The sequence below is a fragment of the Chironomus tepperi genome, unplaced genomic scaffold, assembly GCF_022539635.2.
Source record: "Chironomus tepperi strain 1889 unplaced genomic scaffold, CSIRO-AGI_Ctep_v1 contig_172, whole genome shotgun sequence".
Classification (NCBI taxonomy): domain Eukaryota; kingdom Metazoa; phylum Arthropoda; class Insecta; order Diptera; family Chironomidae; genus Chironomus; species Chironomus tepperi.
This window is the reverse complement of record NW_027226294.1, coordinates 795,627-821,941: the sequence shown is the minus strand read 5'-3', so window position 1 is coordinate 821,941 and position 26,315 is coordinate 795,627. Positions and strand designations below refer to the sequence as shown.

Here is a 26,315-nt window from a genome sequence, read left to right as displayed (position 1 = left end):
AATGAGCAATTTGTACATACAAAACAATTTTTACTGCATCATTTCCTCGAAATGGTCCAATATATTGGGATATAATTTCTAAAGCTTGTATCATTTTTTATTGTGGTTACAAAAAGTAGCAAAAAAGTACCATGAAAAAAGGAAACAAATTGAAAATAAAATCGATAATTACTTTTTTTTGAAGCATTAAATGAAAAGCTTTGAATACCAATAAAACATACAAACTTGCAGTGAATACGATTCAATTGATAGTAATAGTAGACAAGCAATTTAACTATTAATTGATTTCGTAACAAAAAAATTTTAATCCAGCAACAAAGTGCTTAATTAAAATTCTCACTGTCGTTTGGCATATTTATCGAAATTCATTTTAAATGAACTTAATAGCGCAAACAAAACAAAAGCTCAAGTCTCAATTGGAGCTTTTATTTTCTAAATAAATTATGTGCATCATTGAGTTATTTACAATATGAACAAAAGTTAGTTCTTTGTCATTAAATTGTCATTTACAGACATTAACTGTAGCATGTTGAAAATGCGTCACGAATTCCTCCGTTGTCTTTCTTCTTAAAATTATTATGTGTATCAAGAAAAGCGTGCTCAATACTTTCCAAAAAAGCTTTGTTGTGGATTAATTGAGTGCTCATGTTAACGTATGATAAACGTGACATGTTGTTGTGACATATAATCATTTAATACACATGCTACTTACACTGTCAAATCTATTTTATACGGAAAAACCAAATGATTGGATAAATACTTAACATCAATAAAAGTTAAGATTTTAAAACATCGAATTAACATTCAAATGATGAAATGTTTCAATCTGTGTAAGGGATGTTTAACTTTTGCAATTTTATAAATAATCTCTCGCCTAGTCTAATTAATCAGTATTTCTACTTCGAATGGAAAACGGAAAACATTTGACTACCAACATAATTTAGTAAAGGGTTATTCAATTAAACAAATGTTAATTGTAACAAAGACATTGCACTCGAAAATTCTGACTAGGAAATTTTTAAATTACAGATCTATAACTCAAAATGAGATATGAGCATCAAAATAAAAAGCTACTTTTATGAGAGTTTTAAAACATAAAAGTTGTATTCAAAAAGTCAATAATCTATTTGAAAAATAATGCACAGTTAAATTATAATTCTGAAATCTATGAAGTATAAATTTCATTTCATGCGGGCTTAAAAATTGAGTAAGCATAGCTCATTATGATAATTAAAAAAGCAGAGGTACTTCAAACATTTTCCCGGATTTCGATTTTGTCAATTCAATTTATACGGGATTTTGAATTATAAATTATAATGAATGGATGCTCATGAAGCATAATGTGTATAATATTCTGCAACGTTATGAAATTATGAATAATTTATAAAATTTAATATTGAGTGAATGAGCTTGTGGACTATCTAATGAAATGTATAGAATACATTTTTTATAGATCAAATCTCATATTTTAAAATTTACATTTTAAACTTCATGATGTGCTTCTTAAGGATTCATATGTCTGTCTAAAAATTTAATTCCATACCGGAAGATATCAAATGTAAATGCTGAAAGTTTGTTATAAGGAAAAATTGTAAAATCCATCAAACGAGTTTTTGATATCACTTTAAGCAATGAGAAAATTAAATGTCAGATATCAAGTTAAGAAACTTTTCTGAAAATTTTTAATTCACTATATGATGTCAACAATGTCTGCGAAATTAGTAATTTTTTAGGTGTATGAGACAATAATTGCAAAGCTTGAAAAATAAAAGTGTTAGAAAAGACATGCAGAATAATTAAAATTAAAGAGGAACAAAGATTAAATTGAAAACAAATTTGATGACAAGGAGTTTTTAAGTTAATGGATTTTTTGATTTGATAAATGATTCGGGTTGACGACTCACGCACGACTAAAGTTGTAAAGTCATGATGATGAGGTTTATCCACAGGTGATGGTGGGCTTTCAGCGCCGCCCGAATCTAGACTCGGGCTATGGGGCACACGGACACAAACAGATGGAACCGGTTGATTGTTGGTGATATTATTTGATGTTGGTACTATATGATGCCAAATAAAATGTATTTTTTTCCATCAAAAATAGAACACAAAAAAACGAAAGAAAAACAAGACATGAAAACTACACATGTTCGCGTAATTTTTGTTCTGGTGAATGTAATTTATATATAAGAAATGAGCATTCATAAAAATTGCATATTTCAATTGGGTATGTATGATTTTGAATCCAATTGCTTATGAATTTGCCTTTTTTTCTTCTAATTGTAACTGTATGATATTCAAATTATTTAAATAGTGGCAACTAGTGGCTTACATTTAAATAATTTATACTGTGTGTCATTGACATTTAGCTTTATATGTCGAGACATGGATAAATATTTAGTCAAATTGGACGCGTCACGAAAGTAAATAAATTCTAAGAATAACTTTTTTCTTTCAATTTAGAGCTTGCATTTCACATTAAATTCAATTATGTGCTTTAAGGGGAATTAAAAATCACTTGTTGGACTCCCTTAGCATGGATAGAAGAAAATAGAGTAACGAGTAACAAAAAGCCATAAAAAACTTTGGAAAAATGAAGCATGAGCAAGATAAATAAATTATGAAAGTCCCCATGTCTCGAGAGAAATGCCATTAATGTTTTTTTACATCAAAAGCTTTAACAAAAATCAAAAAAACTTAAAAATGTTCTTCTATCATCTTTTGTCTATGACCGTAACATTATTGAGTTTAGCTTCTTCATGTGAGCACATCAAAAAATATTACATAAATAAAAAAAAAAAACTCACAAAAATGAATTTTCAAAATTATATCAAAAACACGAAAAAAAATTGTGAATTAAAGGTCAAACACGTTAATGAATTTCTTAGCGACCATTAAACAATGTGACAAATAAAATAAATATCACATTAAGGGTATAAAATAAGGAATGACAGTTAAAAAACAACATTTTTTATCGAAACGATAAAAAAAAGAAAATGTGATATGAAAAGCTTAACGAGAAAAGTTTTTTGATGATATTTGACACGAATCGCGGATTGAAGTTCTGATGTAATATTACCAGTTGAATTTAGAAACATATAAGCAATTATACAAATCCTGGCTTACCTTCCTTTTGTGTTTCATGTGGCTGTTGATTTTGTTGATTCTGATGGACTACAAATGCTGAATTCTCTTCTTTTGTAATGCTCATATAATAACATGTATCATCTTTTTTCATTATATGTCGTGGTCCTGGATTTAAAAGTATTGTATCTTCATAAAACTCTGGCAGTTCTGCAGGTCGAACACCTACTAATGCAACACCATACCTATGTTATTCAAGCATTAGAATAAATATGAGGAAAAAAAAGGAAGAAGAAAATATCGAATTAAATTTTAATTAAAGAATAAAACTTGAATAAACATTGCAAAAAAAGAGGTTATTAAAGCATGAGAACAGACATGCAGACGTTAAAATTAGAAAAAATAAATAAAATCAACAGTTAAAGATATTTACTTTCGATGAGAATGAAAGCTGGCGTACGTAAAGCTTTTCCCTTCATATTCACCAAAAAATCTACTATCTCCTAGCACTATGTGGTAAATTTCATTTCCCGAACATTTACCGTACAGTCTGTGCCACTGTAAAATACAAAGATGGTTGAAATTAGATATTTAAGCCACAAAATATTATTTTCTCTCTGAAGAGATTCTTGTTATTATCAAGAGTACGGAAAAAAGAATCTTTTATATCCTTATTTTAAGAGTTTCAAGAAGAACATCATTATCTGTAGTGTGATTAATACTTATCCTAGATGAATCCATACGTAATATAAAATTCAACATAGGACACAAAAAAACAGAGAGGGGAGAGATGAAAAGACAAAAAATTGGAAAAATTAGAGGATATGAGAAATTTTCTTATTCATTCACTTATCTCCTACTTCATTGCTTATTTGACCCTCCTGTCCTCGTGATGTATGCAGCAACAATGTTACTAACGTTGATGCACCAGGACATGTACAATTGTTTGCCAACAATGCATATTTAAATTCATCCTCACAAACAACATGTTCGGCAAATTTAACATGAAGTTTGTTTTCTGGTCGGAAGATTTGAACGTATTGTGGAACATTTGGTGCAAAATCCTTTACGGCCCATGAACGTAATATCGTATGTTCATCAGCGGCTGTTTTGTCTGCATAATTACGAGCGGCAAGAATAAAACAAGCCTCTGCTTCAGCCATTCTAGCACGGATTAAATCACCATCCTTTAAACATGAGCCCTATTTTAAATGGAAATCATTAATTGAATTTTATCATCATCAACACATCAACTTGAATTTCATTATCAAAAATGTTTACACTCACCTGAATATAAATCACACGCTGTGCCCATATTGGTACCTGTAGTATCATACGCATAGTTGTATCTAATTCCATCGGACTAAGGAGCACAACATAAAAGTCTTGCAGTAACGGATGAGCATAAAATTCATTTAAAAAATCCATGATTGTGTCAGCATGCAATGTGGTTGAACATACAACAACATGCTTTTCACTTTGTGCACGATGCGATGAATAACTTCCGCCCAACTTTTGTCGTTCCATCCACGTGAATGCAAGTTGTTCAAACTGATTTATTTATATTATGGCGATAATAAAGATATGATGAAAATGAATCAGAGCAGGAGAGAAAAATAAAATTTTTCTGCTTAATTTTATATCCGTTTTGGTTATACTTATATATAAATTCACATGGCACGATGATGGACTGACTTATACATGATACATTTATCATGAGAACTAGAATGCTTCAATTTTCAATTTTCATTGCAATTTACAAAACTACACTCTTGGGTTACATTATATCCTCTATGGTATGTGAACTCGTACATTGTAAAAGTTTATTATACATCATCAACATTTTATAATTTTGCTTTGTTTTACACTCACCCATTTCCCTCCTACCATTTCATTTTATTTCATTCATCATCATGAGTATCATACAATGCAACAACTATTGTGCAAGTAAATTTTATAACAAAGAAAAAGTTGATGCATTTCATAATTAAAATGAGCATGAAGTTTCAAAAATAATTCTTAAATGGAGGTTGAAACTATCATTTTTCACAATACACTAAAGTTGTGATTTATACTTGAATGAGTTCAAACGAATGAAGGGAAAGATAAAACTTTCTTGTCTTTTTTGATAACTGCAAAATATATTAATTATCCCCTTCTTAATAATATTCCCTAGCATTTTTAAAGTTTGTAGTCCATCGAATGCAATAAAATTCCCAAAGCTACAAAATAATGTTTTACAATTTCTTAGTAATTATTCTTACTCGGAGATCGTTAATAAATGAAGCATCAATGAATAATTACAACTGTAAGAAAATGACCCGCTTCCCCAGATACCTAGAATTGAATAATGAAAACATACCTGTGTTGGGAGGACAATAAGTGCTACGCATATCATAATAACCATATAAAGCTGAGATGGCCATATATCAGGAACAAAATCGCCATATCCTACGGTGCTGAATGTGACCACAACATAGTATGTACTTTGAAATAAATTCATGTGACGATGGCCCGCTCTCTAAATAAGGAATCAGATCATTAAAAAATTATTTCTTTAATCATTTATAAAGCTTTTGCATAAAATTCATAATAATTAATTAATATTTTTTTTCAGCTGCATCGAAGCAACAAGAAGAAAAGTTGTTTAAAATTTCATAAATTAATTTTCATTGTTTAAAAAAAAAATCTTTCAAAGCACATACCTGAAAATGTTGAATTCCACATACGCTGTGTGTGCATTTATTATTCATAAAAAATATATATGTATGGAAAAGAAATGAATTATTATTTTTTTTATTTTATTAAAAATATTTCATGCTGGAAAGCGGTTATGATAAAAAAAAACTTAAATTAAATTTTGCGCACCTTGTGAAAACTAAACATAAAAGTGTAGCCGAAAGTATTGTTAGTTGTTGTGATAATGCCGATTGTGACTTTTGCATTGCACGATGAAGATCATTAAACATATTTTCCAAAGAATGCTTAGCGAGCCAGCAATTTAGGAATATGGGAATAAAAAGATGCCGAAGGGACGGAAAGAATATCTGGAAGATGGATGTAAAGTATTATTAAAGAATTGTATGAGTAGAAGTACTTTTACTGTGTACGTGATGAATTACTTACAGTGAACAAGAATGGAATAGTCGTAACAAGCTCGAGAATAAAGTGGAAGGATAGAATTTGTTGCCATATGTTACCCTGTAACAGAAATACAATATGATGTAAAGGTCAATTAATTAGTGTCAATTGCCATTAAGCTAGACAAGAAGACAAATACAAAAATATTATCTTGATCAACGTGATTGAGAATCTTACCTTATAACTCAGATATGCTATCAATAGTGCCTCCGTTAGTGAAATCATTGCTAGTAAAAGTTGCACAGCCCAAAGCTCTGTTGGTCGATTTACCCATAAAATTGCGTCCCAATTTATGATAGGATTCTCTTGAAAATCTTCCTCTCTTAGCTTTGCCGAGAGGTAAAATTCTGTTTTATTGCCAGCTTCACAGCCATAGCTGTAATAACACAATCACATGTGAATTAATTCATCAATTTATCGATTTTTATTTATACACATAAAGAGATTAATTTATTGATTAGTAATAAATTTGCTCCAAATGCTTTTGTACGAATATCAAAGTATTAATTGCATATACGTAAAAATGTGTAAATCATGTCTTGATAAAAATAAGCACCGTAGTAAAAAGTTATTTTTATCTATTACACATTATTCATTTCAATGATTTAATGAAAATGTCACAAAAAACATGTGATTAGGGTTAATAACTGGAGGAATGTTACCACTGGATAGAATGAAGCAAATGGTTTTGAACATTTTTCTTTATCAAATTAATTTACTTTATTCTTTTAATCAGCAAAATATAAAATATAGAAATTAGCCATGGGTTCACCTCATTCAGACTACTTATATTATTATTTCATTGATTGAGATAAACTGGATGAGATATAAACAAATTGAAGTATGATAAAGTTCCCAATTCAAAAACACATTGACAATATTCAATGCCAAATGCAGATAAATTAAAGGATTGCTTAAAAAATCCATGATATTGACAATTTTGTATAGATTGTCTTCAATTTCAAATATGATAAAAATAACAAACTAATACTTGTCTAAAACCTAATAGAATATAATTAAAATTCTTTGAAAATAATCTTTTTTTAAATATTATATGATCTAAATTTGATCAATAATAGCTCTTTAGGAGACTTAAAAGATAGTAAGTAGATTTTTATGAATATTGAGGATATTAGCATTAAAAACTAAATGAGGAACTTAATGAAGAAAGTTTTGCAACAAAGATTTCATTCATTAAGAACGATAGGATGCTTAAATTTGAGATTGAGTAAAATTCCCGAACAGCACACCGATACCTTGCGTGACGGCAGGTTTTCATCTAATTTTACGGTTCGTCACATTGTGCAGCTCGGAATTCTTATCTCATATCTTTTTATAAAATAATAACTTCTTAAAGTTTTTCAAATCTGTAAACTTACCAAGCTGCTTGCATTGGATCAACTTCAGTGACGACTCGAAATATGTACAAAACGCAAGTAATAAGTTTAACTAATAAATTAGCGATACGAATTCGTAAGCCTATGAAAAAGAAGAAATGGGAAAAATTTATTACCAAAAAAATAATAAAAGAACTTCGATTGTCATTTGTGAAAGAAATCAATTTTCTTTTATGAACATTGTGTACAAAACGATGCAATAAAATAAAACATAGGTACTTCATGAATCCTATATTATTAAAATCAATAATTTTAACGGTATCCAATTGAAATTGTTATTAATTTTGTCATCGTATATCTCTTGAATTTTAGAAAATTAATACTGTCAAATGAAATATTGGTAAAAAGGTTACGGTTAAAGTACTGACAGAATTTGAACGAATATGAACCCGAACATTTCAAAATTACTAACTTATTCAGTAGATATTTTGATTGGAAACAATTGATTGCAATTATCAGATGATTTAAAAAAATTTATATTGAAATATGGACAGCAATTTTCGATTAAATTGAGTCATGAATAAAATATTTTTAAGAATTACAAGTCCGATTGTAACTTCTAATCAAAGAATGCCTATAGAATCCTGTTTTGGCATTCAAGGACGATGAATTGAATATCCTTGTGAATATTTTTAGAAAGCACTTATTTAAATTTCAATCGATAATATTTTGATTATTTAAAATGAAGATTTTTACCAGATGTAAGAAAAATCATATTTTTGGAATTTTAGAAACGTTTCAATATTACTTGAATTATAAATATCCGAATACAACAAATAGAGTATATTTAAATACTATAATACAGCTATGATATCATATAGGGATGAAAATTTAGTCTGGCCAATTTACTTGTACATTATTGGGTTACTGTATAAATAGCAGTATGAAATATAAGAAGGTAAAGTAAAAGGAAACCTTGAAACACTTCAAGAACAAATTTACTGTTTAACTTATTTCACATTACAGCAGTTTAATATATTTTTCTACACTGCTCAATTAAAAAACTATCCTTATTCACTTTAGTTAAAACTTTATCCAATGACCGTGAGCTTCTAGAATAAATCGTCTTTACTTACTTGATCTTTGATTTTTTATAAAATATAATTGCAGTCTTTCTTTGAAAGTATTTTCATTCACATAGTATTCTACCCGTACTCTGAAAATAAACAGGAAGAAAAGAAGTAAAAGTATGAAAAACTTGAAAAAAAAAAGAATGTTTTAAAATCCGTCAAGAGTGTTTTCAGCATCTGTCAATTACTTTATTCATGAACATTCTTCTCTTTTCAAATTAAGGAAGCAGATTTTTCTCAAATTGATGACATAATTATGTTTGAAGAATAAACTTTATTTTCTGAATAAAGAAAATCATTTGGAAGGTTTGAATTTGTTAAAGCATTGTGAATGTCAGTAATTTTGGTATCATGTAAATTCATCAGTTTTTCAGTTACCATTCCTATTATTTTAGTCCACGAGAAAAATTAATTAAATGAGCTAAATTTCCTTCCAAAGGTAAACCACAATACTTTTTAAAGTTATCGCCGACAGACTAAAAGTGTTTTGACATCATTTCAACAAGCATGTCTTTAAAACTTTATCTGTTATATTAGAACCTCAAAACCACAAAAAACTTTAAGCAATTTTGGAGATTAAGTGATTTTTAGAGAAAAGTTTCTACTTTCACTGTTTGCCGTATTTAACAAACATTTTAAACTTTAAAGAAAACTTTTACCTTGAGCCAATAACATTATAAAAGAGGGGAAAGTAATTTGATTACATAGACATGAAGCTTATAAAATTTTAAAAGATATTTGTCAACGGTGTTCAGACCTAAAACTTTCCGCAAAAAATCCCTTTTGAATAAAAAAGGTCAATTTCCTTGTCTCTTTATTAAAATAAAATATTTTTTTACGCTTCAAAGGCAATCGAATAAATAAAATTAACAAAAATAATTGAATTACGTAGCTTTCATCAATTTTTCAGCTTTCTAAACATTTCTTTTGAATGCTTTCATTTTCAACTAATTATCTTAAGTCAAAAATAATTGAACAATGATTGATGAAAAAAAGAAAAATATCTCAAAAACATATCACGAAGAAATAAGATTCTTTGAAATGACTTTTTAATCATTATAAATGATACAAAGTGCGTGACTGTGTCAAAGTTCATTCCTATTTCAGAAACTTTTTCATTGTTAGACTTAACATCTATGCTAAGAGAATTCCACATTGATGAAGGGATAGCAACAAAAACTTTGATAAATTTTCTATATTCTCACAATTTTCAATCAATATAGAAGCTAATGCATGTATACAATAAGAATGTGATAGATTCAAAATCCCATAACAATCATAAAGTCTCGGAGCACTATTATGTGTACACGAACACATAATTTCATTAACTATTTTTTTCCTACTCGACACATCGTCACCTTATTATGTCGACTATATTATCACAAAATAAAAGGAAAATATAAATGAATGACGTAAAATGTATATGGAGACGAGAATGACGTAATCGAATTTTTTACGCTCCTTTAGTTCTGTGCACATCCCTTTAGAGACAAAAGAATAAAATTGCGTTCAACAAAATGTTATATTGTCATTCATAAAGTGATAATTGAGAATATATAAGGAAAATAAATACATCATGAAAATAAGTAGAACGTAAATGATATGAGTAATACTTCTTAAAAGCTTCTTCGTTATGTTATGATACTTATAGCTTTATCAATCAACAACATTGCACGACTATATTATTCAGTCATGCAAAACAAAAGGAAATCATCACGAGAGAAAGACGTTTGTCATAGACTTTTAAGCACAAAATGAGCTTACTTACATATTTCATTTGTCATGCTTCTTTAAATAGTATTATTTATGCGTCATTTGACTATTAAATATAAACATATTAGTTCACATTAATAACCATGATATTATCTTAAGTACACTTTTCAATTGCTTTATTATGTGATAAATTGTTTGAATATTTATAGCTTTTATAGAAGTTTTAGGAATCAACAAGTTTCCAATTTAGATATTTCTGTGTGGTTCAAATTAGAGTTGGCAGATCTTTGGGAGAAACAGCCTTGGAAAAAGGCGCTTCTAGTGGAGTCCGAACTCCTGTCCTGCCAATTCCGACTGAAAAAATCCAGCAAAATTAATATTTGCCAGAACATTTTTATTTTATTTTCATAGATATTTAATTGAAAAGTCATTGAAAGGGAAGATAAAGTTTCACTTTAGGTTTGAAGAACTTTCTCGTAATTAAAATGTAATGATGTTCTCAAAATAAAATAAAAAAAATTAATAAAAAAGAAAACTTTATTGAAGATGAAATTATATATATTGTCAATGATTGAACTTTGAAACTTTTATATAGAGATAACTTACTGGAAATGTTCAATCATGAACTTTTCGATCAAAGTGAAATTTCCACTTAGTGTTTTATTGAAGTTAAAAACTTTATCGCCGGGAAACTCAACAGGTCTTTAATTTTGTTCATTTTGAAGTCAGTGTGTGCAAAGCAATTTCAAAATTTATTTTAACTCATTTCGCACAGGAAATAAATTGAAAAACAAGTAATGAACACGAAAAATTCCCATAAATTGAAATATTTAAACTTTATAAGAAATAAGAATAATTTCCATCATAAGCATCAAAACGGAGCTATATTTAAGGCATGATTTAGAAGAAGCACAAAGCAAAGTAAATTGAATTTTGAATAAAATAAAAAATCTAATTTATTTTCTACTGTTCATGGTATTTTGTGTGTATGTATATGCTATGATTATGTTATGAATGAATGATTATTCTTCGTATTTTAAGCTAGGTTGGAAAATCATGAAATTGATGTTGAAGGATTGTGATTCGTAACTGTAAACATCTCTGAACGTGTGATAATGCTACATGAACATATATAGCATTAAAGCATTGTATAGTACTTTATGTGACAAATTGCACTTAGCTGCATTTAGATATTTCAGAACTCATTCTATTCATTCACAGAAAACTTAATTAAAACTGATGAGTCTGTATATACATAATAAAAATTAACAAACTCTTCCTTTACTTCACAGTTGATATAATCAAAAAATAATGCGTCATAGTTTATTCTCTTGCCAAAAAATATTTAAAATGTTCACTTCAATGACTCGGCAATTCTTTAAATATTCACTGCACACATATCGATTTTCAAATTCCTGGCGTGTGAATGGCAGACAGATAAAATAAAATTTAAACATATGCAGAACACAAAACGTAAACCTCTAAAATGTGTGTTATACCTTACGGATATAAACAGTAATAAAAATCAGTGAGCTTTAAAGCCCTGAAAAATTCCACGAATAAACGAAACTGAGGAATTTTTCGCGTGAAAATTTTAACCAAATTACATTAAATAAAAACTTTACTAGCATTGCTGCATGTATTTAAAGTTTCGCAAAGCGTTGATGAGTTTCATCAGATTAAAATCTTTAATTAAGTTTCTAAATTAACGAATATAAAGATGCTAAGCTTTATAAATAAATTAGTTTGCAAATTATTCTACTTTAATTTTCACTCGTGGAATTGCACCCTTGAAAACAAATTTTTTCGCATATATTAGATGTTGAAATATTTAACCCCAAATAAAATCCAAATGGAAACTTAAGAATTATTAATAATAATGTGGGCAATAAAACTCAAGAAGAAGGAGAAGATATAATGAATGAACATCTATCTAGCTCATGTGTTTTTTTTCCTAAACCTAGAAATTTCCGACTTGTCGTAGACATAAAAATTTATGTGAGACTATAATTCTAACGTCCATCAGAATGACAAAAGGAAGTGTTGAGACAGACAAGAAGAAGGAGAATGAAGACATTTGTCTACTAATATTTAATAGACACATTAATTTTGGTTTCCCTTTTATCTACAGATGCGTCCCAAATCTCATACATATAATGTGTGTTAGGAGTCGTTTACTTATTATGTTTGTTTTTAAGGAGAAGCAGTTCAGCGATTTTTCAATGGTTTTAACAACAGAAATTTGTAACAAGGTAAATTCTAAAAACTCGTTATTTTGCATAACGTAATAATTGAATGGCTCCTAATATTATAAAATTCTAAAATAATTTACGAGCAAACAAGGTAAAAATTCTCAAGAGAAATGACATTTTATTGCGTCTAATTTCCATCATGAATTTAATGCTACACATGCTACTATAAAAGCTAAACAAACCTATTTATTTTATTAAACATTTGATATAGTCAAAAAATTAATTCAAATTTCTTTTAATGGAAATTATTCCTTTTATCTTCGAAAATATGGCAAAGGTTTTGACAATATTGTCAATAAGCTTTCACAAATGAATAAAGCTTCCTCGAAATAAAATTTTGAGTTGGGTATTTTGTGACGAATTCTCTTTTCATTGAAATATGTATTACATTATGAATAAGTATATTCTATTTTAATATTTTATTGGTCACATGTAATCAAATTGACTTTTACAGAGCTTCATATAATTGAGAAAGGGAGTGCTTATATGTCTGCATTTCAATTAAAGTTAGTAAATTCGTGATAAAAATTTATATTTTACTATAATTTCGAGTCATATTTTTGCATAATGGTTTACGAGTAAAACATGAAACTATGACTTCGGTTTTGAATGAAAAGTTTTCATCCATTCACTACAATGGTAATGAAGAATAATTTGAGAAGAGCGATAAGTTATTCAAAGTTTTAAATAAGTTTATTCTATACCCTAATGAATGTTGAAATATATAGAGACATTCAAATTGGTGACAGAAGGAAGTCATTTGGTATCTCATATAGACTGAATATACATAAAACGTTGTTTTAAATTGAGATAAAATTTTAGTTGAATTTTGAATGCAAATTTGGAATAATTTAAAATTTATTCAGTAGTTTTAAGTTTAACGAACAGTTTCATTCTATAATATAATAGTCCCATAGCACATTGTTTTGTCATCTGTCAATATTTTTTATCAAAACAAAGATTCTGATTCAAATGTAATAATGTTAAAATTACCAGTATGCAAAAATTCAGCATGGTTTTCTAAATTATTAAACTTTTATAATCAATTTATATCAATCGAATATTTTTGTGTGCTTTTGGATATTACAATTCAAAGAGAATACAAAAAGAAATTTACTTATCATTCAACCCACATGTAAGTATAATAAACAATAAAGGTAGATCCAAAACTATATTAAGAAGAGCAAAATACATAAACAAATAATCCCTTTATACTTTTGTTTTTTCGTTTTTCTTTTTTCATTCATATTATAACCCTTAAAAGCTTTATTATTCTTTTTTTGACCCATAGCTAGTAGGAAAAAAAAGTATATTGAATTTTCCAGTTTTCATCTCTTATTTTTCAGTACATTACTTCGTAGGAAATGCAAATGGAGTAATAAAATATTCAGTATTAAATTAGTTATTCACTATAATTTTTTGCATTCATTTTGTCATGCTACTACATATTTTTTTTTATCTCACTCAGGCTTTGAGATTACATTTTTGTGTGATGAGAAGAAAATTGAATTAAGTTATTAAGTTCTGCTTGTTAATAAATAATAAAATAATGTAGTTTATTTGGAGTAATATTTTCCGGAATGAAGAAAATTTAAGGACAGCTTCAAACACTTTAAAAATTTGACACATTTTTAAGTAGAGTAGAGCACTAAAAAACATCTACCTTGGTATTTTATCATAAGAATCCCATGACGTTAAGCAGTTGTATGAAGAGTGTCTACTAGTACCAGCCATGCCCAATTCGGAATGAACATTGGAGGTTTAGCTTCTTTAATTTATGTTTGAAGTTTCTCTTGAAACATAAATTGTCATTTTCTTTTAATTTATTTTTATATGTTATTCCTGTGCAAATAACAATTATTTTCCATCTTCTTAAACTTCTTATGCTTAAGGTTAATTAAAATTTATTGAAAGTGTAAGCATAACATTTGTCACATTTAATTGCGATTATTATTTGGAGAATTGTTAAGAGTTAAACACAGACATTTTATTGCTTATTTTTTCCTCGTTCATTTCTCATTTCACTTTGTTTGTTTTTTCAATATACACTATAAATGTCACAATTCAAGAGCTTACAAAAGGATATTATAAATATTTATTGCTCTTTTTCAACTAGTTGCAATTCAATGGCTCTCTTCATTCTGATAGGATTGTCGAGTAGACAAATAATAGAAAATCAAATAAAAAATAATCACTAACAGAATGTACAAATCTCTCGATCACTTGTTACACATTAATCCGGAAGGATAACAAAAAAAAATCGGCTATAAAAATAAAATCTAATATATTTTTTTATCGCGTCTTTCAACTACCGGACTCTTCGACTAATAATAAATATTTGATATGATCTGAACGTGTATATGAATCCGAATAAATGACTAAATGCGATATTATCCTTTCATATCTATGTACAAAATAATGATGATGATGATGTTGAAAAAAAATATCACAAGACAGTGAAGTCGATAAACGAACAAAATATGTTACAAAAGAAAATATAAAAACATCGAAGGAGAAATTTTCCGGATATTAACGAGAGAGTGAAATTAAAAATACGAAAATTACTGTGGCATCGAGAGAAGAGAGTGAAATATCTATTCGGAGCTTTTTAGAGAATGAATGATCGGCTACATGATTTCATTCTATCTTAGATACGATGGAGAAATGAGAACAAACTCATTTTCATTCTCACAGTTGTGATGTTAATTTATCAGTGAGCTGTTTATGTGCATTCCAATTCACCCTCATTGATTCGAATATTGGATATCTACTTATCAATATTTTTTTTTTATTATTTTAATAAGTGAACGAATATGAAGCAATATTTTTGATTGTTTGCCAAAACTGACTTTCATTATATATGGCTGATATTTACTCGAAATTTGATAGTCGAAACAAGTTCAACATTTATTTAGTAGACGATTCGTACTAAATGTTTACCTGTTCATGTGTCAAAAATTGTTTATAATTTTGGGTCATGAATTTGTATTATATTGCACAGGAGACTATTAAGTTTGTTTTTATGTTAGTAGTGTTGAACAAATTTACAACGAGCTGTTGAATTCAATCTATAATGAAATATTTTGTGGCTTTGTGGGAAAATAGAGAATAAAATTTTCTTTTTAGACTAAATATTGCTGAATATGCGAAAACATTATCTAATCTAAAATAAAGGTTAAATAAAATGAAAATAAAATTTCAACGTAAACAGGCAGGCGTGGTTTCGATTTCAGTGGTTAATTATACTAATTTAATTACTGTTGTTTAAACAATTAAGTCATTTGAAGATTCGACTTCACGAAGAAATGAAAATGATATAAGTGGTTTGACTTTGAAAAGAAATGTGTTGTCTTAAGGAATGTTAAAAATAATTTTTATGACATTACCTAGAAACATCTAGTTGAAAATTCTTTAACTGTTTCTTATGGTTGCGATGAAATGTACAGATGACAAATTCTGTCATAAAATTACCAGTCACACGTTTTAACCTGTCGACAGGTTTTTTTTATCAGCAAAAAAATATTTTTTTCTTGTGAAATATAAAAAATTCATACATGCTTTTTCATTGGTCTCTGACAGATGCATCTCTGGTGTAAATTCGCCCTTAACGTATAACATTAGAATGAGATCTGACCTAATTATGTGTGAATCTTTAGAAAACATTTTTGATAAACATCATGAGTACCGTTATGCATGTAAAACCTTACTTACAGAATATTTTCGTTGTTAAATTTCAAATACTATCCCCATATTATCCTGTTCATTATTCATTACGACCAAGTGTTATGGTAACAGTTGGAAAGACTAATTGGAAATGACAGAATCTGCCTTCTGTCCATTTGTTTGTAATTCATTCAATGCAGGATAGTAAAAAAATTTACATTAAAACGTTTGAGTTGTATTTTCCCCATTTATGGCTTGATTTCTGCTTTTGTTTAATTCCATAACACGAATAATCTATAAGCATTTCAATTGTCCCTAGGATATTTTTCATCTCATTTTTTTTTACAAATAAATATTTACTCATTGAATGCTCTTATCAAATTTTGTTTGATCCGAAGTTGTGACAATAATGGATTTTGAAGTATTTGTGATTATTTGAACTTAAATCACATAATTCTTTAAAAAATAAAGACCATTAAAAATAGCACTTTTTATATAGATTATTATCTCGTAAAAAGCATTATATTAAATTTGAAGCGCCAACGTTGTTATAAGCTCATTTCAGTAAATTCCATAATTGAATACATTTTAAGTGTCATTGGAAAATATACTATGTATGTATGTGAGTATGTACGAACAATGGAAGAGAGGTATGAATCCCATTTTTGTGATCATGAAATTCTTATACTCCATTCAAAAGCATGTTGAGCGAAAAGTAAGTGAGTATATTAAATTTTCAGTGAGTTTTTCAAGTTGATAAAGTTGGTAAGTTGTACGAAGGAAACGAAAAGAAGTATGGGAAATAATAAACTAGAAGGATTCTAAGTGTAATTGCGGCAAAGAACTTGAAATTTTTTGAAAAGAGTCATTAGCAGAAATACTTCAAAACTTTTTCTAACTTTGATTTTAAATTGATTTTGGTATCGATGGGTAAGATTGATATGTCCTATTAATAATTTCGAGGAACTCTTCAGATATTCTCTCTCTCTTGTCTAATTTACAGAGATATTATTTTAGTTTTGAGAAGTTTGATTGATGTTTCGAGTAAATTGCGTGAAAGTATAGATTAGCCAATCGATAATGTTATTTTTAACGATTTTTTCGGAACAACAAATACACGAGAATACTTTTTCTATGTTGAATGATAAGGTACAGCAGTCCATCACGCTAACGATAAATGCCAGTTAATTGAACACAAATGGAGAAGTTGTCCATGGGGTGCTATTCTAGGAAAATAATGGACTTATTTTACTGAGATGAAAAGTTTTGAAATTATGGTTATTGGTTAACACAACTTTGTTGTAGATTGAAAAGTCGTCTTATACATTCCGTAAATAATTTTTTCATCCTAGCTGGAGTTTTATTCTCTCTTATTATTGAAAGGAGACAACTGCATCCAATAAGTTAAACTTTATTAAACTTTAAAAATATAAAACAGCTTACATTACACGACTCGTAACGTAACATAAGATAACAAAAAATTCGTTCACACTACATATTACTATACACATGAGTACATAGCGATATGATAATCTGTATAGAAAGCAATATTCATGCTGTAAAATCATATTTTATCCCAGCTCATATGAGTATGACTTCTGTATGAATGAATTTGTCGCTAGATGATCGGTCTCATAATCTGTGGAAAGCTATGGAAAGTCATATTGATTTTTTATTTATGGCATTAAATAAAAATAAATGATAGATAAGTTCAGGCGGAAAAGGCAGAAATACTCGAGATCAATTCTATTATATTATTTTTTCCTGAATTGCTCTCTGTCGGTTACTTTTCTTTTTCAACTTAGATTAGGATTTTGTTCATCATGCCAACCACAGACAATCATTAAAAATGTATTTTCCCACTGCAAAAAGTTCTGATGAAAGTTTTTTATTTAATATTTTATTACAATATTAAAACGACGTAAATTTCATATCAATCATTTTGTTGTTTATTCCCGTTTGTAATACAATAACGACAATATAATAATAAATTAAATGTAAATTATGTTGAGTTTACAAAGTATCTCACAGAAATCATCATATGCATTAATGACGGACTGCTGTGCAGTGGAGTAACAACAAAAGAGTAAAATGAGTAAGATTAATTCTTTACAAAAGAAAAAATAGTTTAACACAAATTAAGATCAAAGATGTTTAATAAGTGATGAAAGATTGATTTGGTAATTTCAAATTATAGTTGTTTAATTGAATTTTCGAATTTCACAACTACCTCCTAATGTTCAACAAGTATTCATAGAAATATAATAATTAGGATGTCTTTTATAAGGCATGAGAGCAACAAGTTAATTGCTTTTTATGTTTGCTAAATACAACAAATCACATACACATGTTACCATTTGCATTGTGTGAACGAACGTAATTAGAACTAGCTCATTAATGTTAGTTTAACAACAACTTATTTTAATTAGCAAACGTAGGCTTATGAATAATCTTCCCCCATTATATTACTTTTGAAATGTTTGGTGCTTGCCATTTTTGTCTATATTTCAACCTCAAGTATATAAAGGTTGATGAATTTGAAATATAGTATCACAGTGGTATCATATTCCATAAGACATGTCTTATTTTAAATTCATATACGAATGAATTAATTAAGATCTAATGATGATATTTTTTTAATATTTACTTCTATGGATCATCATTTCATTTTACGTTTTACATTCTAGTATTTTTTATTTCTGTCATCATATATATCCTTACAATTAAGCTAGAAAAAAAAAAATTGTTCGAAATTTATTCCTTTAAATTATTTGTCTATGAAATTATGCTTTTAAATAATATATCCTCTTGCTGAATATTTTTACATCGTACCATGTAAATATCGACCTTTATCTGACATTTTACATCATTTATTGATTCCCTTGAAAATTCTAAATTGCGCGAAGCTTTTATAATATTTTGTACTTAGTGGCAAAAGGTATAAATTGAATTTAAAATGTTTTTGATAAAAAGTATATATCCTTCAAATTACGAAGGTACTATATTGATTTAGAACAAACATTTTGAATCATTTTCAACGATACAAATTCAACTGATGCTGATTACGATTTTGTGTTGATTTAGGACTTTCAATTTATTCTTGATATGTACGAATAATGATAAACACGTGCAAATGTGATTTAATCACAAACAGTTCGCATTATTTAATATTTCATGATATTGACTATTGAGCGAAAAGTTCACGGTTATATGCTAATGGAAATTGCTCATGAACAATTCCCACTCATTAGCTTCAAGTGTCAAATTAAGAGAATTCTATTAATAGATAATTACAGATGCACAGTTCATGAAGGAAAAGAAGAAATTTAACACTGAAAAAAGGAAGAAAAAAAAAATAAAACAATACCTTGGAATCTGAAGAGCAATCTCGTCCAGACTATCACTAGGATTCATTGGTGTCTTTTCAAAAAGTCTCGAAGGCGCTGTTAAGTGACTTAAATCGGCACGACTAACACGTCGAAAAACTTTAGCGCCACGTCTTTGACGCAATTCGGCTTTTTTCTTTTTCTTGTTTGCCTCTTCGCGTTGCAAATTATGTAGTCGAAAGAAGAACATTGACATTCTGTATATTTGAAAACCATAAGCATGAAAGCGCGCGCGAATGAGGATGAAAGAAGAAGTTTAGAAAGATTTATAAGCAGTTCGCAACGAAAGCAATTTTCTTCTTTATATTTTCAATGATATTTGAATAGATAATTATAGATAGAAATGATTTGAAGCGAAATGGAGTGGAAAGTGGGAGGTATAATAGATTTACATACAAGAAAAAGCAATAAAATTAAATTAAAATATCAAATGAAGATAAATCAAATCAATAGCAAAATGATAAATTGAGCAAAAAATTTTAGATATTTAAGTTGTTAAGGAAATTAATCTAATGGAAAAAGTTGACATTAACAACACATTCTACATTATCGCCTGGATAATTCTCATATGCTTATTTAGGTAGCAACGGAATCTTTTTAAAATAATCTTATTAACGTTACAAGCAGTTACAAGAAAGCATTCATTACTTTTACATCGGCTCTATTTACAGAACAAATTTCGATGTAACTCAATGACACAGAAAGCTGCCTAATTGTCGTGTTTTAAATTTTAAGAGGGAGGATTAACAATGAATAATTAAACACCAAATTAAAAATGACTAGAAACAACTGACTGTAGATTATATTTAATTTAAACTCAAATGGTGAAAATTTGGTATTCATAAAATTAAATGATCTGAAAAATTTTCAAAATTTTGATGCATGTAGTTGTACAACTACTCTTTGTTGTAAACGACTAACAAAGAAAGTAATTTAACTTGTTTTCCACAACTAAGCATTCTATAGGAAAAGTTTTTTTGTGTAAAAGAAGTATAAAATTTCAAGCGTTTTATCTAGAGTGTAACTAGGAGTATTTCCAAGTATTTAATGTGATTACGACTCTGCATTACATTGTCTTTAGTTCCAGTCTTCTTCATAAGATAAAAATAAAATCGATGCCTTAACATAAAGTTTTATTATAAAACGAGTAAAGTCCATAAAATTAATTAATGGAATATTTTTTTTCTCTCAACTTTTCATTGTAGCAACTAGCAAAAATATTGAAAATTTAACTATGAATAAGAAAGATACAGTTGATTAATTCAACATCGTTTTAATACGATTGTCAACTGTCAACTATGTTCACATTACACTTATGTTAAAATGATAATTATTGATTTTCGTAATGAGCTATCGTGCAACAATGAATGGATAATTATTTTATATAAGTGAAATCATTATTATTAATTTAAATTGTTTTGAGAAAGAAGCTAAAGTGATGCAGATGACAAATATTGATGACAAAAATTTTTTTTAATGATGTGACATGAATTGAATTAAAGAAATAACAAGATTAAAAGGTAGATAAATACAATATTGTATTATATAAAAATGTTTTATCTTAATAGAAATCAATAAAAGTAAGTACACTATAGTTGGAGATGTCAATAACAAATGAAGGAAATGATAAAGCACGTTTCATAAAGAGGAGTTATGAAGAAGGAATAAGAGTAATAAAATAAAAGTTTGCATTCTCTCAAGTAGCGGTTTTTGAGTTTTTTATTCTTTCTGTTCACTCAACATAGACTTTTTCTACAGAAAAAAAATCTGTTTTGTTCATTCAAAACAGCATCTAGTGTAAATCTCAAGTGAGCTGTACTATAAAAATGAGAGGAGCAGATAGAAAGAAAATGCAGAAGCAATGAAATATTCAAAAGTAAAAAAGAGATTACACAGCATAAATAATAATTTTTTATTTTGCAACAAAATGAAAAAGATAGTAAAATGAGTAACTATTATGACTTAAAAATCAAATATTTATCAGGAAAAGGGACAACTTACAAGCAATTCTTAGACAACAGAATTGTACATCCATCATTACTAAAACATTATGAGAACAATATTCATTGCACATTAACATACATAGAAGGATAAAATTTGTGTTTTAATAGTTGGTGCTTATTCAGTTCTCATTCATGATGCTGATAGTTTTTGAAGGACATCTAAAGAGAAAGACAGCGACATCATTAAAACAACATTCTAATGTGCTGTTTTAAATGAAGAAAAGAAAATTAAATCCATGTTATACAAAGAAAGATTGTCTGATGCAAAAATCTACAAAAGAATAAGTGCATTGTTTAAAGAGAAATATCTACGCACGAAAGTAGTCTTTGTTTCTTTGAACTCATACGACAAACTTTAATAGTTTCAAGATTTTTTTCAACTTCTTTTAATATTAGAAATTATTTTCTTGTCAGTGGGTCTTAATTCCTTTATGCTTTTAATTTGAAGAAAACATTATAAATTTTTGAAAAAGAAAATCAACAATTAAGTCAAGATTAATTTTGATTTTGTAAATTGTTTCAGAAGAAAATTTATGCCAGAAACTTTAAATCGATCTATGGAAATTTGTGGTCTGGCATTATATTTCCTCTAAATTTAGTGAAACTTGATTCATCTTCAACTGCAGTATAGCAGCACACGAAAAAAAGAATCACTGCTTTAAAAACAAATTAGTATAATTTTTTCTTTGATTTTAGAAATTTCTCCAGATCGCGTCAATCACTATTGCTAAGGTTTTCTCTATGTAAGATCTTTAAAATTCAAATTATTTTAGAGTAACACATATAAACATCTAGCACAAAACCACTCTCTCAATGTTTAACATTAAGTGCAAAATAATATATTCAAATGAATGAAGTAAGAAAAGTCTGGGCCAATAATATTTACATCGTTAGATGAGAGAATTAAAGCTGATTAAATCAACACCTTTTCGTGTATTTTTTATCTCATTTACATTTTCAACAGATTTTTAATATGAAAACTACACCGCTAAAGCTGTATGCTGTAGGTTTTCTGCTTACATTTGAAAACATTTATAATTTTAACATTAAATATTTGAAAAGAAAAAAATAAATCAAGTTTAATGAAATTATAGGAATTAAAAATTAAAACAGAGAAATAGAGGAATAAGAATTTTTCTGTTTCACTTCCACTTTCTATTAACTTTTTCTCGTGTCTAATTTACCTGAACACTGTTTTATTAGTTTACAATAATCCTAAATTGAAAATGATGAAAACCTTTTATTTTATTCTCGAGTAAGAGATCAGTCGGTTGGAAATGTTTAATTGATTTTATATTTTTATTTTGTAAATTTGATTTGGAAATTTATTTGATATTTTATAAGTAATTGATTCGATTATTTATTTTGTTTAATAAGGTACAATTCACACAAAATGGTCGATCATTATAAGTCAATTATGAAGCACTTTAAAATTCTTTCAATGATAATTACTCTATTTACTTAATTGATTCAAGAATACAGAAAATTCAAAATGTAAACTTTATTGTTTGATAAATTATCGAAGTTAAGGAATTATTGTTTTCATAAGAACTAGTAATTCATAAATAAATTTAATAACTAGATATTTTAAAGCCTTTTCCCCTTTTATGTAAAATTATTATTATTATTATTCTTTGTTTTCTGCATTCGATCCGTACATAATTATAATCATATTAAGTAAGGCTCTTTAGTTTGATGCTCGTTTATTTTCAAAACCTTTTCAAGAGGAATCTTCACTGCACCTTTTTATTTCTGTACAATCAATTTTAATAATTTTATATTTCACTTTTCTTTTCAGATTTTTTCATTTGGAAAATTGAGTTTCAAATTGTCGATAATTTGATCAGGAATGCTGGGGAAAATGGGAAAAGGTGTGTGAATAACGATTAAATTACATCAAGAATTCCCAAGTTCTCCTTTTTTGTTTATTAATTTACACAACATTTTCAACTTCTTTGTCAATAAACATTTCTGGATTTCATTTGTTCATTTATTTCATACAAATTCTTCGTATCAATCAGGTTCCGATTGTTCAGTTTTCAATAAAATGTAACATGATTCTTCATCCTTGTATTCATGATTTTTCGCTCTCATTAAGTTAACCAATTGCGGCTTTTATGGAAGTAAAATTGACGTACATATCTGATATCCAATGCAGTTAAAATGCATTTCGATTCGAAAAAGAATCCATTTACAGGATCAAATTGATTATTTATGTATCAGATCGATAGATTTATCAGGCTTTTCCATTTAAATTAATGCATGCTTCACACATAATTTTGTCCTTTAACAAATGTGATGAAAAACATTGCACGTCATAAGTAAATTACGACAAAGATTTTTCTTTTTTGCAACCAATATAAAAGAATGTCACTTTATGGGTTGATGAAGATTTTTAATCAATATATTAATACGTCAATCAATTCTTTCCATTTTAAACCTTCCATAAAAAGTATTAAAGTTCCTTGTGTACAAAAATAATAGTTTTTGATCAATTAAAAAAATATACGTGATGTCGCATAAAGATTATGAAAATTTCATCTATAAACATCACCACACTAATTCTTTGGCTTAAAAAAGAACTTCTTTATGAGCTTCAGTACATAAAAAGGCTTGAGTATCCTTGCAAATTTATTTATAAATGAAATGGAAGTGCTGAATTTATTAAAAAAGTATTTTAGTGGAAACTAAGGGAAATTTATAAAAAAGTGTTGCTAAAAGAGCATATAATATTCAATTAGAAACAATATAATCTCACTGTCAATATGCAAAATTTATCATACACCTACTTTTAAATATCAAGAGCTTTGAAGGAAGCAATTTCAATTAAAATGGTATTAAAACTGAACAATGGATATTTTCCTTTTTTGTTATTTTCGATCCTCTTCATATATTGAAAATGCCTTTTGAATTGGGCAGTAATAAATACCATTTTGTGTATATACTCAGGAGATTATTAGTGAACTTTAGTATTGAATACAACTTACTTAATGAGTTGCTTCAGAAAATGGATATTTCGTCCCTACAGGATTTAACTTTTTCGGATCATGAAGCGATTTTTAGAGACCTCAGTAACTATGTATTTGATAAAGACTAGATAGAATTCGATGAAAGGAAGCAAAAATCCATTAGCAATATTTCAGAATTCTTTTATCTTATTCTCAGAAATTGACTCATTCCTCCACGTTAATTTACCTCATATTGTTCTCGTCTCCGTGGTATTCTTTGAAATAAATTTTTATTATGTTTATCATCAAATCTCGCGACCTTGATGGCAAAAATAAAGGGCAGTAATAAAAAAGTTTTTAGGAAAAACATTAAAAGTTTCTTCATTTTCGTCATAATTTTAGAGCTTTTTCATTCAAACAAAGGAGCTCCTGTCTTAGGTTTGCCATTCTACTTAAAATTTGCTTAAAATCTTATGATTCACTTCCTTAAAATTTAAAAAGTAATTTCAGAAGTTTTTTGAACAGTTTAAGAAACAACTGTTTTTGAACCGAATTTGCATGTACAAATTTGGTTTCTCAGATATGAAATTTACATAATTTTATACAATAAGAAAAAGCTGTTGCATACTTATTTAACCCTAAAGATATTAACCCTTTTATAGATCCTGATTTCCATATTGAAAATGTTTGCCTTAAAATTATATCAACTTCATAAGCAACAAAAATGCGTTTAAATAATAAGTGTTCAATTTATATTAGAGCAAAAAAAAACCCTTTCTAAGCTTTATCAAAATAATTAACCTTGTTTTTCCTTTCCCATCTCTAAATGACATTTACACTTCTTGACCTTAACACTTCAGCACATTGTCATTAAAATAAAGCAGTTGCTGAGAGGAAAGCATATTACATGTAGAGGTAGTTGAGGGGAAAAAAATTATTAATTATTCATATTACAGAATAACAATAAATTAGATTAGTCCATGTGAGGATATAAATTCTAACTGAGTAATACATCTTCATATAATAATAGATTTAATGTTTAGAATTGAAAGTAAATTGCTAAATAATATTTCTCTTCGTCTCTTTTCCTGTTTTTGTTTACCAATTCTGTAATAAAAGTGAAGGTGCGTACACAAAATAAATAAATAATTCGCTTTACATTCAAGGTAAATAAATCTTTTCCTCTTCTTATATATATGTTTCCCTCTTATTAATTCAAAATTTTAAAGTGAAATGTTGTAATGGAACGCATCAAAAAATTCTCTATAAATGTATTCCAAAATTCCCACATATTTGACGGTTCTAAATTTTTAAAAATTCTCTCGAAGACATTTTCGTCTATTGTTGAATAAATATTTCAACACATGTTACATGAAAATTGACATGGTTTTAAGAGGTCTACATATGTAATAATAATATTAATTGTATCGATCGATAATTCCTTCATAATGAATAAAATATGAAAACCAGGGCTAACGCGACACGATCTTTAAAAAACAACATTAACCTGTCGTCATATGTAATGAAACATTTGATGACTAAGTCGTCGAATTGTTATACACAAATACCTAATATCTATAATTTGAAAATTAAGCATTTCATGTAATGAACTATTCCATTAACTACCTCCAACACTGTCCTTTTAACTGTAAAAAATTTCA

At 27.8% G+C, this 26,315-nt stretch overlaps 1 protein-coding gene across 7 annotated transcripts in view; it reads right to left on the bottom strand.

The window, feature by feature from the left end:
* SLO2 (slowpoke 2) overlaps positions 1–26,315 on the bottom strand; it is a 73,641-nt gene that overhangs the window by 15,480 nt on the left and 31,846 nt on the right. For 5 of the 7 annotated variants that reach the window (XM_070638268.1, XM_070638262.1, XM_070638265.1 and 2 more), the window contains exons 2-13: positions 8,696–8,775; positions 7,602–7,701; positions 6,400–6,598; positions 6,208–6,282; positions 5,950–6,128; positions 5,787–5,811; positions 5,444–5,602; positions 4,369–4,632; positions 3,935–4,283; positions 3,515–3,641; positions 3,124–3,326; positions 1,905–2,057 (exon numbers count right to left, since the gene is read on the bottom strand). In XM_070638268.1, the coding sequence (XP_070494369.1) occupies positions 1,905–2,057; positions 3,124–3,326; positions 3,515–3,641; positions 3,935–4,283; positions 4,369–4,632; positions 5,444–5,602; positions 5,787–5,811; positions 5,950–6,128; positions 6,208–6,282; positions 6,400–6,598; positions 7,602–7,701; positions 8,696–8,775 (1,913 nt within the window). Of the gene's footprint in view, positions 1–1,904; positions 2,058–3,123; positions 3,327–3,514; positions 3,642–3,934; positions 4,284–4,368; positions 4,633–5,443; positions 5,603–5,786; positions 5,812–5,949; positions 6,129–6,207; positions 6,283–6,399; positions 6,599–7,601; positions 7,702–8,695; positions 8,776–14,317; positions 14,963–19,684; positions 19,901–22,890; positions 23,015–26,315 lie in introns of those variants that run through there. The other 2 variants (XM_070638267.1, XM_070638269.1) reach the window with 2 other exon arrangements.